This window comes from Salvelinus fontinalis, chromosome 22, assembly GCF_029448725.1.
Source record: "Salvelinus fontinalis isolate EN_2023a chromosome 22, ASM2944872v1, whole genome shotgun sequence".
In the NCBI taxonomy this organism is placed as follows: domain Eukaryota; kingdom Metazoa; phylum Chordata; class Actinopteri; order Salmoniformes; family Salmonidae; genus Salvelinus; species Salvelinus fontinalis.
In genome coordinates, this window is record NC_074686.1 from 9939646 (window position 1) to 9957217 (window position 17572).

General features: G+C 43.0%; 1 protein-coding gene across 17 annotated transcripts; it reads right to left on the reverse strand.

Moving 5' to 3' along the window:
- Positions 1-2568: 2568 nt before the first annotated feature.
- LOC129819750 (retinoic acid receptor RXR-beta-A) lies at positions 2569-17572 on the reverse strand. Of its 17 annotated transcripts, none has more exons than XM_055876300.1 (14): positions 17213-17571; positions 16583-16727; positions 13129-13358; positions 11387-11413; positions 10680-10827; positions 9785-9964; positions 9161-9184; positions 7504-7670; positions 7147-7276; positions 6794-6926; positions 4519-4560; positions 3826-3917; positions 3552-3657; positions 2569-3453 (listed from the first exon to the last, which is right to left on the reverse strand). In XM_055876300.1, the coding sequence occupies exons 2-14, from the start codon at positions 16596-16598 to the stop codon at positions 3306-3308; spliced, it is 1443 nt and encodes a 480-aa protein (XP_055732275.1). In that variant the 5' UTR covers positions 16599-16727; positions 17213-17571; the 3' UTR covers positions 2569-3305. The 17 variants fall into 17 exon arrangements, with proteins under 17 accessions (XP_055732275.1, XP_055732276.1, XP_055732277.1 ...); XM_055876301.1 differs by having other exon boundaries at positions 17201-17571; XM_055876302.1 differs by having other exon boundaries at positions 7510-7670; positions 17213-17570.

The window sequence follows — 17572 nt, forward strand, 5'->3', positions numbered from 1 at the left end:
AGTGACTTTTTGAAATCCTCCTACACTCACATGCAGGTAAGACTGATTTCTATATAGTATTGGCTCTATTTCAAAATATCCCTTTTCCAATAATTACCTCTGTTCCATGAGCTCTACACTTGAGCATGAGAAAACAAATAGCCTACAGTAACAAACTAATGAAAATGCTATTTTGTTCTTTGAAATAATACTTTTTTGGCATTCTGTTACCTAAGTCCTTCATAAACACAAGCAAAATATTATTTTTCCAATAGCACATATGAAATTAATTTATTAGACTGTTAGAATGTTGGAGTCAAAGACTCGTTTTGGCTTGAAGAGGGGTCCCTCAAGGCCAGGCTTTTCTAATGTTAAGAAATGGGAGATTGAAATGCGTTCACATTCAACTGAGGAAGCTCCAACAAAAAAACGAGGGAATTACATGAGGGATTGTTGCCAACATCGTGACAAGATCGTGGTTCACACTGGGGATACACAGATAAGATACTCTACCCCGTGGGACTAAATTCCTTAAGACTGATCTCGAGTTCTAATCGTTCATTTTATTCTGCAGCGACTGATTCCGAATTCGATTCATCGCTCTGAAATCGGGATGCGACAACAAGCGACGCAGCTCTTCTCTGTACATTCACAATCTGGACACTGAGGAACAGAGCATGTGCATGTTCACATGTATAGACGTACATAAACCCGACGGGCATGTAAATGGTCTACAGTGCTCCCACGGCCTGTTCACAGGCTTGGAGTAGGACACCCTGTTAGACAGGTATCATCCTCCATATACACATTACATGGGGGAGGTGTTCCTCTCCCGCCAGAAAGGGCTGACTGCAAGTCAATGTAGGGGATCGGCTGAAAAGAGTACGGCCGAGTGGGAATCCTATTTTAAGTAGACCTCAGTTTCAAGAGGGGAAAAAAGGTGGAGGGTGTGTACTTGCACACTCTTAGCGTTTTGTTTGTGTACTGTGTTTGCATTGGTGGGAGGAGCTATAGGAGGACGGGCTCAATGTAATGGCGGGAATGGAGTAAATGGAATGGTACCAAACACTTCAAACACATGGAAACAACGTGTTTGACAGCATTCCATTGAACGGGCGGCAGGTAGCCTAGCGGTTAAGACAGTTGGGACAGTAACCGAAAGGTCGCTGGTTCGAATCCCTGAGCCAACTAGGTGAAAAATCTGCCGATGTGCCCTTGAGCAAGGCACTTAACCCTAATTGCTCCTCTAATTCGCTCTGTTTAAGAGGATCTTCTAAAATTACTAAAAATGTCAATTCCATTCCAGCCATTACAATGAGCCCATCCTCCTATAGCGCCTACCACCAGCCTCCACTGGTGTAAACAAGCACATCTATAATTGTAAGACCACATGAGTCGTGTAGCACCCAACTTTAGGACAGCTGAATTTCTGTCCAGTAAGCGATACAGCAATCTCTATTCTACATCCTAATTTCTGTTCTGAATCTCCAAATACTTCATAAACGACCAACACATCTAAATCCTTCTATGCACACAATATGGTCTCAATCGTTATGCATCCGCCAATACTGCTCACATTGTGTGTAATGATGCTCTTTTAATATTTCAGTTCAAAGTTTGTATCTAATGTGTTGACAGCTAGTTCTGTTATGGGGGAGCTGAATCGGCCCCTATTGCTTAGCTTTGTGTAAGCAGACCACACAATACAGTCGCGGTAGATGGCTGGCAGGGTCATCGGCTGAAGCCAACCAATCAGCTCCACAATAAAATACAAAGTATTGTCACAGGCTGGGCAGGCTAAGGGGGCGGGGTCTATCGCCCTGCCCGTGACACAGCAGCCCTATAGAATACCATCCCTATAGAATACCATCGCGTCAAGAGTGACGGAACTACTAGCACAACAACTAGACCTAATAGTCAGTGACAATGAGGTGAGGTTTTCAAGCTTAAAATCCAGTCTATGGGTAAAACCCTTTTACGATTATATCTATATTTTTTTACAGTACATATTGAATGTGTACAATATCTGTTCATATTGCTATCGGGGAATTTTTTGTTGTTGTTTGCTAACATGCTTGCTAACCCCTGTGTTTTCCCTACTGTATGCACATATTGGGATTGCCCAGTCGTGCTCTAGTGAAGGAGTAGATGTGTCATCGTATTTACATATTGTTAAAAAGTTAACGGAAAGAGGCTGCAAGCACTTGAATGACACAAACTGAGGATTCAGAAGGGGAGTTGTAGGGGTACAGCAGACCACTGGAACAAGATATCGAATGATATCAAGGCTTTCTTAGACCGGATGGCCATTTCACAGAACGAAGCACGGCCATTAACACCTTGGCTCTTAAGAAGACTTTTAAGATGAGATGGAGAGATTCGTTGTGGTTGCCACAGTTTCTTAAAGATGGGCAGATATTTGTTGCAGAAACCTGTTTACTTACACAGTAATGTTTCACAGAGTGCAAAAATGACCATTAGCAAAGTAGAGGGTGTCAAACAAAAAAAACATCTACAACAGCACCAATGAACGCAGTGCTCTTGAACCAGGTTGCACTTCCTGTGCCCAATGGCCCTTGTTTGGAGAACAAACAGCTAAATGCAACAAAGAACACATCTTACAAGTCAGTTTCTCTCTTTGAAAGCCTGGTGTGAGCTTTAAGGGCCAACCAAAGTGCCCCCTCCTTGGATTTCAATGCCTTAAAAAAGGTCTCATTTTAAGAGTACAGTACTTCAGAATGAATTCAGCGCATTTAAGCATGAATAAAGCATAGTATTCAAATCACATTCGGATTGGTGAACTCAGAGGGGCGTGTCTGCCTCTATTGGCTGTGTCCTGACCAATAGAAGTTGGGTAACAGTTGATTGAAATATTACGCACCTGATCATGACGTGTTTGGGTTAATCCCAATAGTAAAGCCTAAGACGGAGTAAGCCACTCGTCATATCTATGCGCACAGCAATGTATCTGAATAACTTACGAACCCCACAAGAAGCTGAGAGGTCTACCGGATTCGCAGAAGCGTTTACACTCAAAGCTGGAGGCTACCAACTGAAGGCTAACTCATGATAAAAACTTGTATAAGCAGTTAAAAAGGAGATATTTCAATGTGTCTTAACCCCTACTGTGAAAAAGTGTTTGCGCCTGTGTGTTTGACAGCATATGGTCTTTCGGAGCTGTATAAGCTTGGGGGGGGTTATGGGTGAAGGGGTGGTGGGGTTGGTGTGAGCGGGACATCAAAACCAGCAGACATGGTGAAGCCCCAGAACCAGGGTGCCAGAACTAGAACCCCTGGTGCAAAATGGACCAGGGCAGAACCTGGTTCTTAGGTCAGCTGGTGGGGCGCCTCTAGCATCTCCATGAGGAACGTGTCGATAGGGGTGTCGCCAATCAGCTTGAAGAAGAACAGGTGCTCCAGGCACTTCAGGCCAATGGAGCGCAGCGCTGGCAGCCGGAGGAGGAGCTTAGCGAACCTGGGGCGATGGGGAGAACGAGTGAGGTCAATCATGGCGGTGACGTGGGAGTATTGTGTGGATAGGTGCTATAGTATGTCTGTGTGTTTCTCTTGTACCTGCCCTGCTGGTCGGGGTATCTCTGTTTACAATAGGACTCCAGCGATGCGTACACCTTCTCCCTCAGCAATTCCACTTCACTTGGGCTGGACAGTCCCTTGGCATCTGAATGCAGGAACAAACACAGGCACTATAGCACATGACAATAATTAACATGTGATTCTTCCTGACATCATGCTATATCTGGGATGAAATGACTGAAATCATAATCTGGTCTGAAACGGCTTAAATCGTTGTCTTGTCTCAAATCATTATTTGAGCGGAAATCATTACCTGGGTTGAAGAGGATGATGGCTCGGAGGCAGCCGAGCTCGGTCTTGTCCATCTGCATGTCTCTCATCTTACTGACCAGCTCAGTGAGAACTCTACAACCAGGGTCGAGGAGGGGGAGGTGTGACAGAGGGACGAGAGAACGGGAGGAGATGGGTTAGCATCTTCTCTAGGGTTCACCACAGTTCCACTCAACGATGCAGCAGTTAAATAAAGAAATTAACAGAAGGGCAGGGGGGCTGGGATACAGGTTTTACATCCTCTTTACATTATGCATTTAAACGTTACACTACAACCACACAATCTATAACTTCCATCCAAGCCCAAACCACACTTTTCTTATTTACAAACTACTGCACATCGCAAAAATGTTGGGTAATGCAATAATTCAATAAGGACAGAAAGAAGATGAAGGGAAGGAAGTTAGCAGCTGGTGTTTTGTCGACGCTGCGCCAGCGACCAGTCGAGCCTGCGCTACGACAGAGAAGAGGAGAAACAGAACACAACACTCACTGAAACACGAGCTGACAAGATACACACGACCCGCTCTTTTACCTGGGCTAATTACAGCACTTTCTTTGCCAGATTCTCTCACTCAACAACTGGGCCAAGAAAAGCGTTTATTTTGTGGCGTTGTTTGTTTTGTTTTGTGTTCGTTGTTGATAGGGGAAGGTAGGCGTGTAGTGATGTCATTACCTGTCAAATATGGCTCCAACCTCTGCATTGTGCGCACTCTCCCTGTGTATTCAATTACAATGTGTTATTACAATGTTATTACACAGTTACATTGTTATTACATTGTCCCCCCCTGCGTTGGTTTGGGCCCAGAGGAACAGGTAAGTTAGACTCTACATTGCATTTTGGTGCCCAGTTCCACTTCTGGGAGTAACAAGCTACAGGCTCTTGTTGATGGAGACTTGGCCTGATGAAAATGTTTTAGATAGCATTAAAACTACGGGAAATAAAGCTTGAGGAATGACAAAAATATGCCAGTGTAACACAGCAATAAATAGATCCGAGACATTTGAGCACAGACAAGATTTAGAGGAGAAGATATTGGGTCTCATTGATATTGGGTCACATATTGGGTCTCATTGAAATAGGGCAAATAGTTATTTTTTATTTAATGTTGTTTTTTAATGAACCTTTATTTAACTAGTTCTATACAGTATTACCCAAGACCTCTGCTTATCTTCACTACCGTAGCGTTTTAGGCATACTTCATTGTACCCTCGATAATTAGCATATAAAACTTCCTGGGTAAGTACGTATCATTTAAAAAAATCCTTCATGTAAATGGTTTAACCAAATCAGCACAAAAGGGTTATAAGTATTAGCACGGGCCAATGACAGTAGAGCAGAGAAGCATAAGCCAATAGAGGAGCGTAATAAATAGTCAAAGGAACAATGCAGTAATATGATTTAATCATCTTAATCAAATCGATTTGGCATAAATCATAAATGAATGAAAGAAAATTATGTTTTTTTTAGGAAACAAAAAAGACACGTGAAGATAAAAAATGAGAATTGAGAGATTTCACACAACAACAAAAAAAACATTCAGCGGACCACATTTACGCAAGGATGTCTAGATGAATCTGAAACAAAAGCCTGCAACCAGTTAATCCAAGAGATGCTTAAGTTCCTGTGGGAATTGGGAGTCTTGCAGTTTACGAGCTATTAATAACAATGTAATTACTGTGTAATAAACAATGCATTCACACCATGTGATGTGGCGACCCTATTGAGTTGGGGTGGGCACGCTTGTTCCTTGAGAGCTGCGATGAGCGCAGGATTTTACTCAAGACAGGTGCCATGCCGCTTGATTAAAGGCTATTTTCTGCTACTGAATAAAATACTGACATCTGCCAAAGTAAAATGGAATAGATGAGTGTGCCCCGTGTGGGTGTGGCTGTGTTGGGGGGGGGGGGGGGGGGGGGGGGTATCCTAGTGAAATCAACAGTGACGTCTACAGTACATTAAGCATTAGTCCCCAGCGTTCTAGCATGCTGCATTATTCTAGAGGCAGACTAAAGGCGTCAGCATGCTTCAGTTCGGCTGGCACCTGACCGAACTCAGCTAGTCGAACAGAACGAGTGTGCTCGCATACTCCCTTAAAAAAAACCTTTGCTTGAAAAATGAGGGGGAAAAAGCGCGCAATAGCACTGTTTGTCCATTTTGAGACGCCGTAGCCAGTGTACACTTCCTCAAAATAGTCCAAACTAATCTAAGATAACTCAAGAAATCTGTCATTAATTTAGACGTTTTTGCCCAAATAGATGTTAGTCTCGAATTTTACATCTAACTAAGATGTTTGGTGCATTTTCAATGAAAAAATGTACATGAAAACAAGTCGTCTCTTGTTGAATGACAACAAAGACTTTACTGAATAATCCCTACTGTTGACCAATTACCAATGAAAGGGCGTAGACTTCGTCTCCGAACTTCGGCTTGCCTCCAGAAAAAATGCTGGGTGTTCGAACAGCCGAAAAAAATCCTCACCGTAGTCCAAAATGAACAAAAACGTCACAAAATGTAATCCTAATATATGCACGAACTCTACCCGAAAGTGCTCCATTCTCCCTTTATTCAGGAAAATGATTCAGCTCATTTCAACAAACTCATCTGGACTCCAAAGAGAAATGGCCATTTAATGAATAATAACTGTAACAGGCATGAATGACCATGACTGAAAATTATGTTCTACAAACACATGTATGGTAAAGTGTTTATATGACGGCGTGTATGATCAAATAAAATAAACTGCCATTACAAAAACACTAGACATTAAGTGTTGACTGTTTATGGAAAACTGAGCTTAAAACCAATGCAGAACGCTTAAATCCTTCAGGGGCACCTTTCTTTTTTTCAATCTTTCTCCCTGCAGTTTATAAGCTTTTCTTTGAAAATTAACATGTAAAAGGTTGCTTCTATGTGGTTCACCGAGGTCCATCGCACGTGTGTGTGTTACCTGTCGAAGATGGCTCCCACGCCGGCACTGTGGGCGCTGTTCCTGTGCACGTGTAGGCCGGTGGCCAATAGGATGCCGTCCTTCACACTGATGGAGCGGTGAGAGAAGGAAGCGATCAGCAGCTCGTTCCAACCTGGAGGGAGACAGGGTCATCAGCCTATCCATGTAGGGCTGTGAACAGCTTGGATTTAATGAGGTCAAAGCTGAGCAGGGCTGTGTTCATTAGGGTGTATGACAAAAAACTTTTTCCAACTAAAAAAAAGTAAAGTTTTATTGGACGTGTCCAGGTTTCAGTTTGCTTTCTTCCGTTTGGTGCCGATGAACATGAAAAGGCGAAGGCTTTTTGAGCGTACCGGCACGTAGCAGGATGACCTGGTCGTCCAGGGCCAGCTCAGAGAAGTGGGGGACCCTCTTGGCCCACTCCACCAGGGTAAACAGCTGCTTGTCTGCAGCCTGGCAGATGTTGGTGACCGGGTCATTGGGCTGGAGAGGGACAGAGGGAGGAGAGACTGGCTTCAACATAGGGCACAAAATAGAGACTGGAGACCTTAGGATCACATTTAAAACTAAGCGGGTCTGTTATCTCAGAATATATTCACAAATTGTTGGCTCAGTCGCACAATCAAATCTCTAGAAATAATAACAGACAGTGGAGTAAGAGAAGTTGGTATGTGTGCGTCGCGGGGTCAGACGGTGGGTCACACACACACATTTACCGAGCTGTCCCCGGAGCTCCCGTCGGCATGCAGCTCGGTCTTCTGCTCCACGGCCATCTCGGCCTCCAGGATCTTTTCCACGGGCATTTCCTCGTTGACGGCGCTGGTCGACTCCACCTCGCTCTCCCGCTCCTTGTTCCTCTGGCGCTCTTCCTGCACGGCTGCAGGGGCACAGGAAGGGCAGAGGGAAGGAGAGAGGGAAGGAGGGGACGAGAGAGTCGGGGAGCGAGAAGGAAAGAGGCACAGGAGGGGAGGAGGAGAGGGGAAAGTAGGGAGAAGGATGGAGGGGTAAAAGATAAAGAAAGAGCAGGACAGGGAAGCAAATGGGAAGCAAAGTGAAAAGAAAAAAAAGAGAAAGGTGAGAGAGAAAGGAGGGGAAATTAAAAAAAGTTGAGAAAGAGAGGAATGTGAAATGAGGAAAGTAAAGAATGACACAGGTAGAGGAAAAGGAGATACACAGATATGTACATTTCCCGTTTAGTTCAAACGACAAAGCTTTTTTTTTAACCTTTCACACCAGGTCTCAAACTCAAGGCCTAGGGGCCACATCAGGCTCGCAAGCTGCTTTCCTGTGGCCCCAAGACTGATATCTGATTCCCATCAGCCATCAAGAAAATGTTCTATTAGAATCACCCCACAATAAGGTTTATTCCTATGGCACATTACAGGTTATACATCTTTGAAGTCACCCCAAACCACATAAACTGGCACAATACCAATCATCTGTGCACCACTATCAGCGAATGCAGGGAAATATGTGAAATCAGCCCGACACCACAGTAATATAATGGTAATACGATTTTACATAATGTCAGCGATACAGAGAACAGTAACACTAACTCCACAATAAGCGTTGCGTTGCTATCAGCGGTGTGTCAATGTGATGTTCTACCTGCTACACAGAGCATGTTGTTTTGAGAGCGGAGAGGAACAGAGGGGAAGAACATCTTTTCTCTATTTTCCCCTACTGTACCTTACCATATTCATCAATTATGCGGAAGTACAATAGCTTTGGTCCAGTTTTTCGCAAGTACTCATTAAAGTGTTGGTAGTGGTTGTACTAAATGATCCTCTAATTGCACAAGTTGCCTTTGTTTACATTGTGAAGTGTATAGTGGAGGCTATATGCAACCAAAATCAACTTTATTTCTCATTATTCCAATTTACAAGACGGAATGAACGCGGCGTAAAGAATTGAACCTTTGCGATTCTTGAGCTTGGGCGCTGCCATTGGACTTGACGCAACGTGAGCACAACAAGGGTAGTGAAGCAGCTTTCATAGATTTCAAAGGAAGCATTTCCTCAACGGCTGATGGCAATGTCGTACGCCCGATGGCTATAGTATATCAGGGCCTTAAGACTTACATTGCGCCTGGTAATTAGAGTTTCATACCAATACATTCTGCAACATACCTCACCCAGAAATAGACCATCACAACAAAACAACATAAAATATTGTTGTTTTACCTCTTGACCAAATAAAACATTTGAAAAATGCACAAACATTAGAAAAAGGATGATTGTTTCAAAGTCTTGTAGGCAAGAGAGCGCTGTCTTCCGTGTGGTATGGTCCATTTCTGAGCATTGACATAAAACTACATAAGTACTCTGCACTATTCCCCACCAACTATTTAAATGCCATTCTCCTTACATCTCTGTCGTTCATCTTGGACCACTACAGAAGATGGGAGAGAGAAAACGAGGGGAAACAAGAGGGGAGAGAGAGGGGGACAGGGGTTAGTGTTTACAAGGCTCTCCATCCCCCTCTCTCTACCTCTTTCTCGTTCTTTCCATCCCCTTTGAGTACAATCAATACTCTCCCCTTAGAAATTCATATTACAATATTCAAAAAATCTTAAATGCTCTTAGAGAATCTTTATTATACATTGATTATTTCAGTGGATTTAAAAACAGCATTTGGAAATAGTTTTATAGCAAGTAGGCTATACAATCTTTCGGCAACAATGTCAACCAGTGTTATTTCAGCAGGGCAACAGGACGGTTGGTGAGTGGGGGTCTTTGGGTTAGGAGACACAAGGGGCCCCATCCCTCTTACTTCTACATTCTTACTGCAGCAAGTCAGACCCAATTTCAATAAGGATCCTAGCTCTCCCTCATTCTGTCTGTCTTGTCGCGGTCTCGCTCCTCATATCTCCAATTGCATCCCTCTCGGCCTCTTCCTCCATTTCAAGCCTTACCTGGTGATAGCGTTGCCCTTTAATAAGCCATATTGAATGCTAGTTGAGGAAAGCAGACTGCTAGGCTCCCCCCTTACCTTCCCTCTTCATGCCACAGGCCAGGCACTTCTGGTAGCGGCAGTACTGGCAGCGGTTGCGCTGGCGCTTGTCCACCAGGCAGTCCTTGTTGTCCCGGCAGGTGTAGCTCAGGTCCTTGCGCACCGTGCGCTTGAAGAAACCCTTGCAGCCCTCGCAGCTGTGCACTCCGTAGTGCTTACCTATAGAGAGAATGACAAGAAAGATGAATGTAAATTGACAACAATAGAGAGGGAATAGGGGGATAGCAAAAGGAGGGAAGGTTACATCAGTAACAAACCCCTTTCAATCCTTCAGGCACTAAGCCTAGAGCGCATAGTTTTTCAGGTGTGATGGTAATGAAAATACATGGAAGTGTTTCGGTCCCTTTTAGTAGAAACTGAACTGGTACAGACAAGGGATAGATGAAAAACAATTCCCTACTGTGTTTTAAACATTTTATGCAGATTTTTACAATTTTCTACACTACGGAAAGGTAACCCCAAATCTAGGGTTATATGACGTTTCCATACCATAAGGCTATAAGTCCATGTAGCCAATGCCATGTTGTGTAGATCCCACTATGCACAACACAAAACTCAGAGTGTCAATCCCAAATTCATGAGAAACATCCACACCACCTAACTAAATTTCATTCAACGCCTGTACAATTTTGGACAGAACTATCCTTTAATAAACAAAGCATATTGCACTACTGCTTCTCTCTCAGTTCCCCCCTGACACAGACCCTAAATCATCCCCCAGTCTGTCCTATAGATGGAAGAGTATATAGTTCAACTTGTCTTCTTACAGGCTGGGGTGGGGTTCTGGCCATATTGCATACACCATTCAATTCATCTCTGATCTCCACAAGAGCATAGGGTCTAGGGGCCAGTTTGGGATTGGGCCTAGACTTACCGGAGGAGCGGTCACCACAGATGGCACACAGGCGCTTTTGGGAGAGCATGGGGCCCCCTGGGCTGTGGCCTCCCAGCCCGAACGGAGGCTTCACGTCATCCGAGCTGCTGACCGCGTGCAGGCCCGACATGGACACTGTGGAGTTGATCTGGAGGCAGAGAAAAAGGGGGGAGGGAATAGGGACAGGAGTGAGAGGGGAGGATGTGTCATGAACTGACAGCACATCACTCCTTAGTTTAATTATTTGGAGTCATAGATGCAGAGCTGTCATATTTTTTTTTTAAATGACAAAAAACATCAGTACTTTCATGCATCCAACAATCACAGCTATCTTTTTGAGTGGGCTGGTTGATCAGTATTAAAGCCACATTCAGTTACCCGTTCGCACGCCCAGGCATCATTGGTCGGAGAAAAGAGCCTCCCTCGCCCTCAAAGCAATAGAGATTACAGAGCACTTCTCGCCCTCACCAGTTCAAGCAGGTTAAGTCTCAAGGCATCCTCATAGCCGGATTAATTCGTGAGGACGTTTGAGGAGAATCAGAGGCAAAAAGTGAAATGGGGGGAGGGAGGAGAAAGAAAGAGAAAAAGCAAGGGAAGGAGAGGAGAAATAACACTGAAAAGGACCATCTGATGTGAGAGGAGATAGAGGAAATAAAACAACCAATATAGAGAAAGGCAGAGGTGGTAATAGGGGGGGGGGTTCTTACCTCTGCACTCCTGGTATACATATTGATCTGTGAAGTAAAAAGAAAGGGATGAAGTAGAGGGCAGGGGAGGAAAGAAAGAGGGATGGGTGGGCACACTCAGGGACGGACAGTACGGGTATTTGTTTGGATATTCACTACTATGCTGCCACTACGAGCCCCTTGGACAAATCAATTTGTGCCTGGAAGAAGAAAAAAAATCTACATAAAATGTTCGCAAACGCAGATAAATTAAATGTAGATTTAAAAACTGTACTTTGTGCATGTGAATTTATGGATTTTATGTACAGTACTAGTCAAAAGTTTGGACACCCCTACTCATTCCAGGGTTTTTCTTTTGTTTGACTATTTTCTACATTTTCTACAACTATGAAATAACACATACTGTCTTCTGTATACCAACCCTAGCTTGTCACAACATAGCTGATTGTCTCAAACGCATTAAGAAGGAAAGAAATTCCACAAATTAACAAGACACACCTGTTAATTGAAATGCATTCCAGGTGACTACCTCGTGAAGATGGTTGAGAGAATGCCAAGAGTGTGCAAAGCTGTCATCAAGGCAAAGGGTGGCTATTTGAAGAATCTAAAATATAAAACACATTTTGATTTGTTTAACACTTTTTTGGTTACTACATGATGTGTTATTTCGTAGTTTTGATATGTTCACTATTATTCTACAATGTAGAAAATATTGAAAATAAAGAAAAACCTTTGAATGAGTAGGTGTGTCCAAACTTGACTGGTACTGTATATATTTAATGGAAATATTGCAGAATGTGTTCCCTATTTTCTAGTCATACGCAGGAAGAGGACAGGGAGAGTTTGATCTTTTGATGTGTGGTTTTGAGGGCAACCAATGATTCATCCACTGGTACCCTTGATCTAAAATGTCAATTTAATCATTACTCAATTAATTTAATATTTTGTGAGGTTTTTAAAGTCAGAACACATTCAAAGAAAAAGGGCAACATGTTTAAAAAAGTACCCAAATAATGCTATTTCGTGGTTGATTTCACAGATATCAAATCAATGATTTACAATATTTAGATATGTATGGTTTCACGTTTGCCTTTGGTAGTTATCCACAACTTCACTTGACCTATAAGGCTGGGAATTGCCAGGGACCTCACAATACGATATTATCACGAGGCTTAGGTGTCGATACGATATGTATTGCGATTCTCACGATTGGATATGTATTGCGATTGGATACTGTGATTTTATTGCGATTTGATGTTCCAAACATATTGCTCACCATATGTCTGCTGCAGAGGGACAAGAGAGAGCCATGATAATAATAGTTTTGATCAACCATGGAAATAAAAGTGCTGAAAACAAATTGGCTCCCTATTTAAAAAATAATATGGAAAACAAGCTTTGAAGGGAAAATACTAGAGTTGATGCAGGTACAGCTAGCTCAAAAATAATATTGCGATATTGCCTAATTGCACATTTTAGGGGTCGTAAAATAGCAGCCAATTGTTTATTTACAATAAAAGTGAGCTCAACAAGTGATACTCTTCTCAACCAATCACCAGAGGATGATACTGGCAGATACACGCATGTTGACTGCAGCCTATGAAGTCACACTTGGTTCACACTGGCCACTACTGTAAAGCAGCATTTATTGACCATGGTGCCAACTTCCCATCTCTGAATGACCCTGAAAGGTGAAAGATGAGGCAGGAGAAGAGTGGTAGAACAGAACAGTGTTAGCTACCTGTCTGGAACTCAGGGCTCACCTGGGGGCTGCTGATGGGGCCGTAACCCACTGAGGGTGTCCCGGGCAGGCAGGGCGACCCCAGGGAGGAGCTGATGACAGAGAAGGGCGAGCCCATGCTGCTGATGGGGCTGTTGACGGCCGAGGTGGCGGGCGGCAGAGAAGTCATTGAGGCAGCTGTGGGGGTCAGGGGTGGCGAGCGCTGGCCAGAGGGAGGGGAGGACACAGAGGAGCTGTCTGGGCTGCGGGAATCTGGTGAGAAACGACAGGGATTATATGCCAGAAAGTGATGACACCCTACATACAACTCAAGTTTAAGAAAAAAAATGATTGATAGTTCCCCTAGCTACAATGAAGTTAGTTTTGTGTGTGCTTACTTTTACAAGGGTCATGCCCAGGGGTGTCAGTTGGATATGGCAGGTGCAAACCCTAGATCAACACCAATTTAAAATAGGTCACTAAAATCATTCTAATTCCGATTAAAAGGCAAATGCAGTGTAGCAGTATCAGAGAGATGGCTTTGGGATCATGCAGACGGCTCAGAACCAGGGCAGGAAGGCTGCATTCGCGGCTGGCTGGCTTTGGGACAGCGCATCAACGCAGCTCCGCAGTGAACAGCACAACTTTTTTCTCAAAACAGTGCACAGGTGGTAGATGGTTAGTTAACTGCTGTTTGACATAACATGAAACTAGAGTTTTTTTAACCTGGTGCTGGGCTAGTGTGTAGCAGCTAATTGTTGTAAGACAAGTGTTTGTAGAATGTCCCCTATCTACTAAGGTGAATGAAGTTACAGCAGCCAAGGTGATAATGGCTAGAGTCAATTTTGGTTGTTTTTGTTGTTTAAAATTGCATTTAGAGTTTTTAAACTATGTTCGAAATGCAGTAAATGACCCCTTATATAGCATTTGGAATAATTCTGTATAAGCAATAATTAATACCAATAATAATGAATTTGTAAAGTGTATTTCCAAAGTTCAAATGCACACCTTCAGAAAGTATTCACACTCGTTGACTTTTTCCACATTTTGTTGTTACAAAGTGGGATTAAAATCTATAATTGTCATTTACTCTAATGTCACTGTAGAAGAAAATGTTTGAAAAATGTATTAATATAAATAAATAAAACACTATATCTTGATTAGATAAGTATTCAACACCCTGAGCCGATACATGCTAGAATCACCGTTGCCAACAATTACAGCTGAGTCTTTCTGGGTAAGTCTCTACAAGCTTTGCACACCTGGACTGTACAGTATTTGGCCATTAATCTTGAAAAAAAAATATTCAGGCTCTGTCATGTTGATTGTTAATTATTGCTAGACAACCATTTTTAAGTCTTGCCATAGATTTAAGCCGATTTAAGTCAAAACTGTAACTAGGCCACTCAGCAACATTCAATGTCGTCTTGGTAAGCAACCCATCTATATTTGGCCTCGTTTTTTAGGCGATTGTCCTGCTGAAAGGTGAATTTGTCTCCAAGTGTCTGGTGGAAAGCATGCTGAACCAGGTATTCCTCTAGGATTTTGCCTGTGCTTAGCTCTTTTCCGTTAATTATTTATCCTAAAAAACAACCTAGTCCTTGCCGATGATAAACATACCCATAACATTTTATTTTTATTTTACTAGGCAAGTCAGTTAAGAACAAATTCTTATTTTGAATGACGGCCTAGGAACAGTGGGTTAACTGCCTTGTTCAGGGGCAGAACGACAGATTTTTACCTTGTCAGTTCGGGGATTTTATCTTGCAACCTTTTCGGTTACTAGTCCAACGCTCTAACCACTAGGCTACCTGCTGCCCCATGTTGCAGCCACCAACATGCTTGAAAATATGAAGAGTGGTACTCAATGTTTTTTGTGTGTTTTTTTTCAGTATTACTTTAGTGCTTTGTTGCAAACAGGATGCATGTTTTGGAAAATGTTTATTCTGTAAAGGCTACCTACCCTCTTTTCACTGTCATTTGTTAGTATTGTGGCGTAACTACAATGTTGTTGATCAATCCTCCGTTCTCCTATCATAGCCATTCAACTTTGTAACTGATTTAAAAATCATTTGGTGTAATTGGTTCAGAGTTTGTTTTGATATTTTAACCTGCGTGTCGTGATCGCGTTTGGTGTGGGGGGACAAAATAAATTGATGCTCGATGGCGCAGCCGGTTTGGGTTCCGTGTAAGTCCCTGCGATAGACTAGCGTCTTGTGCAGGGGGTGTACTTGTACATCAAGCTGCCTCGCGCTACAGAAACAGGAGATAGGTTCCTGCCCTAATGAGCTGTTCCGGATCGCACAAGCCAAGGCTACTTACTTACCGGTTGCCCAATACCATGCTGGTCGAAATTTGAAACAAATTATCCACAGGAAAGTATTGTTTAGCTGACTTTTTAGAGCGCCGGTACTAAAGTTTCTATCATCACCTGGCACATGCGCAAAACCATGTAAATACCTGCTGACTTCAGTATGCATGCCTCGCGTGTTTGCTCATGACCGAAAGGCACGTGCACAAGACGGAAGTACATGCAGGCCAACTAACTGAAGTCCAGTTTTATTAGTCGTATGTACGGGATACACATGGTATACACGTCCAACTAAATGCTTACTTTAACAATACAACAGTAAGAAATAATAAAATATAAGAATATGAAAAAAGTAAATGGCTCAGTAGAGTAGAATAAACATTTTAGCATAATTATAATACAGTATTTAGCAATCATCATAAGAGTCGGGTAGCAGCAGTTGTGATGTGTGTGTGCCAAGGTGTGGAGAGTCAGTGCATGTGGTCAGTCCAGTTCAAGTGTTCAGTAGTCTGATGATGGATGTAGATGGAAACTGTCTGAGCCTTTTGATATCAGACCTCATGCTCCGATACTGTCTGCCCTGACGGTAGGGGAGGGAACAGCTCGTGTTTGGGGTGTGATGACCGCTGCAGACCTTCCTCAGGCACCATTTTGAGTAGATGTCCTGGATAGGTCCCAGTGATGTACTGGTGTCAGCAGGTGTTGACATGGTTTTGAGCATGTGCCAGGTGATAGAAATGTCAACTTCGGTACTGCCGCTCTAAACAGTTGAGTAAACAATACTTCCTTGTGGATATCAAATTTCGACCTGAAAGTCCAACACCACAGAAAACTAACTGGTAGTCATTTCAAATGATTGTATTAAACATTCTGGCTTGTAAAGAACATTTAAACAATCATTTCAAGCTGTATATACCAATAAGTGTGTAGTAATCAGACTAAAAACTGGGGTGATGTGTTTTTTTGTGTGTAATTTGTGAGTGCATCCTTGTAGCTATAGCCAACTAGGCTATTCAGTTCGGTAGCTTAGTAACTTGTTATGCCTTGAGCCATTGCAAATATTGTCAACAAGCATCTCTAATGCACCAACTATAGTTGACCACTGCAGCTGGAACATTTTAAAAAATGCCGAAGTGGCTTGATAGCTAGCGAAATTCATTCGAAAACACCAGTGGCATTCTCTTACCTCTGCTGTCACCCATTACTACCTCCTTGGTGGAAAAGACGTGCTGGGACACCGATAAACGTGCTTCAATCACACTCCGCTATCTAACTCAAGACCGCGGACTGGGGCCCGGGCCAGAGTCGTTTTCGGATGACCAAAAACAGGACTGAAAAAAATGAGGGGGGTGAAATTCATGAAATAACAGACGCAAACGTCAACATTTGGCATCAGGCCCGTGCTTTTGAGAGGCACGGTTTTCATAACATGAGGCATAAGCATCCATTCTCATTTGTTTTTTGTCTGTGCATTTTGGTCAAGAAGATGCATGTCGTAAACTAACGTTACCTAGCTAGCTGACATTATATATCTCAAATAACTAGCTACCTAGATTGTGACAAACGCGGAGTCAACAAAATTGTGGCCTGTAGACAGTGCAGCCACAGATAGTAGAAGGACGTTTTGTATCAGTTGTGCAGTTAGCAACCTAGCTATCTAGCGTAGTGCAACAACCGACCAGAGAAAACTCGCAAGTGATAGTTGGTCAGTTTGTAAAGAATTCAACATTCTAGCTATACATTACCCCAACAGTAAGATATAACGTTAACGCTAAAACAAACTATGCATCAACAATAATTATACCTAATTACTAACGTTTTTGACAGTGCAGTTTCTTCGCATGAAAAGATGTGGTGGTCAGGCCCCGAGTTCTTCCTCTCCTCTCTCCCCACTTTGCCTCGCCGTCAGCCCTCCCTTTCCCTGTACAGCCCTTCTGCCTGTGGCTGACGGAGTAGCTACCGTACCAAAAACAGTACCGTTTGAAAAGGTTTCTGCATTATGATGCATTTACATGCCACTTCAACATTCTATGGCAGCCATGTTAGCTCCCAATTAACATTACATGGGGAATATTAAAAAAATACTATAAAACTGAATGTCTGTAATGAGCATTATGATGCATTTACATGACACTACCACATGCAGCCATGTTCCCCATGAACATTACATGGGGAA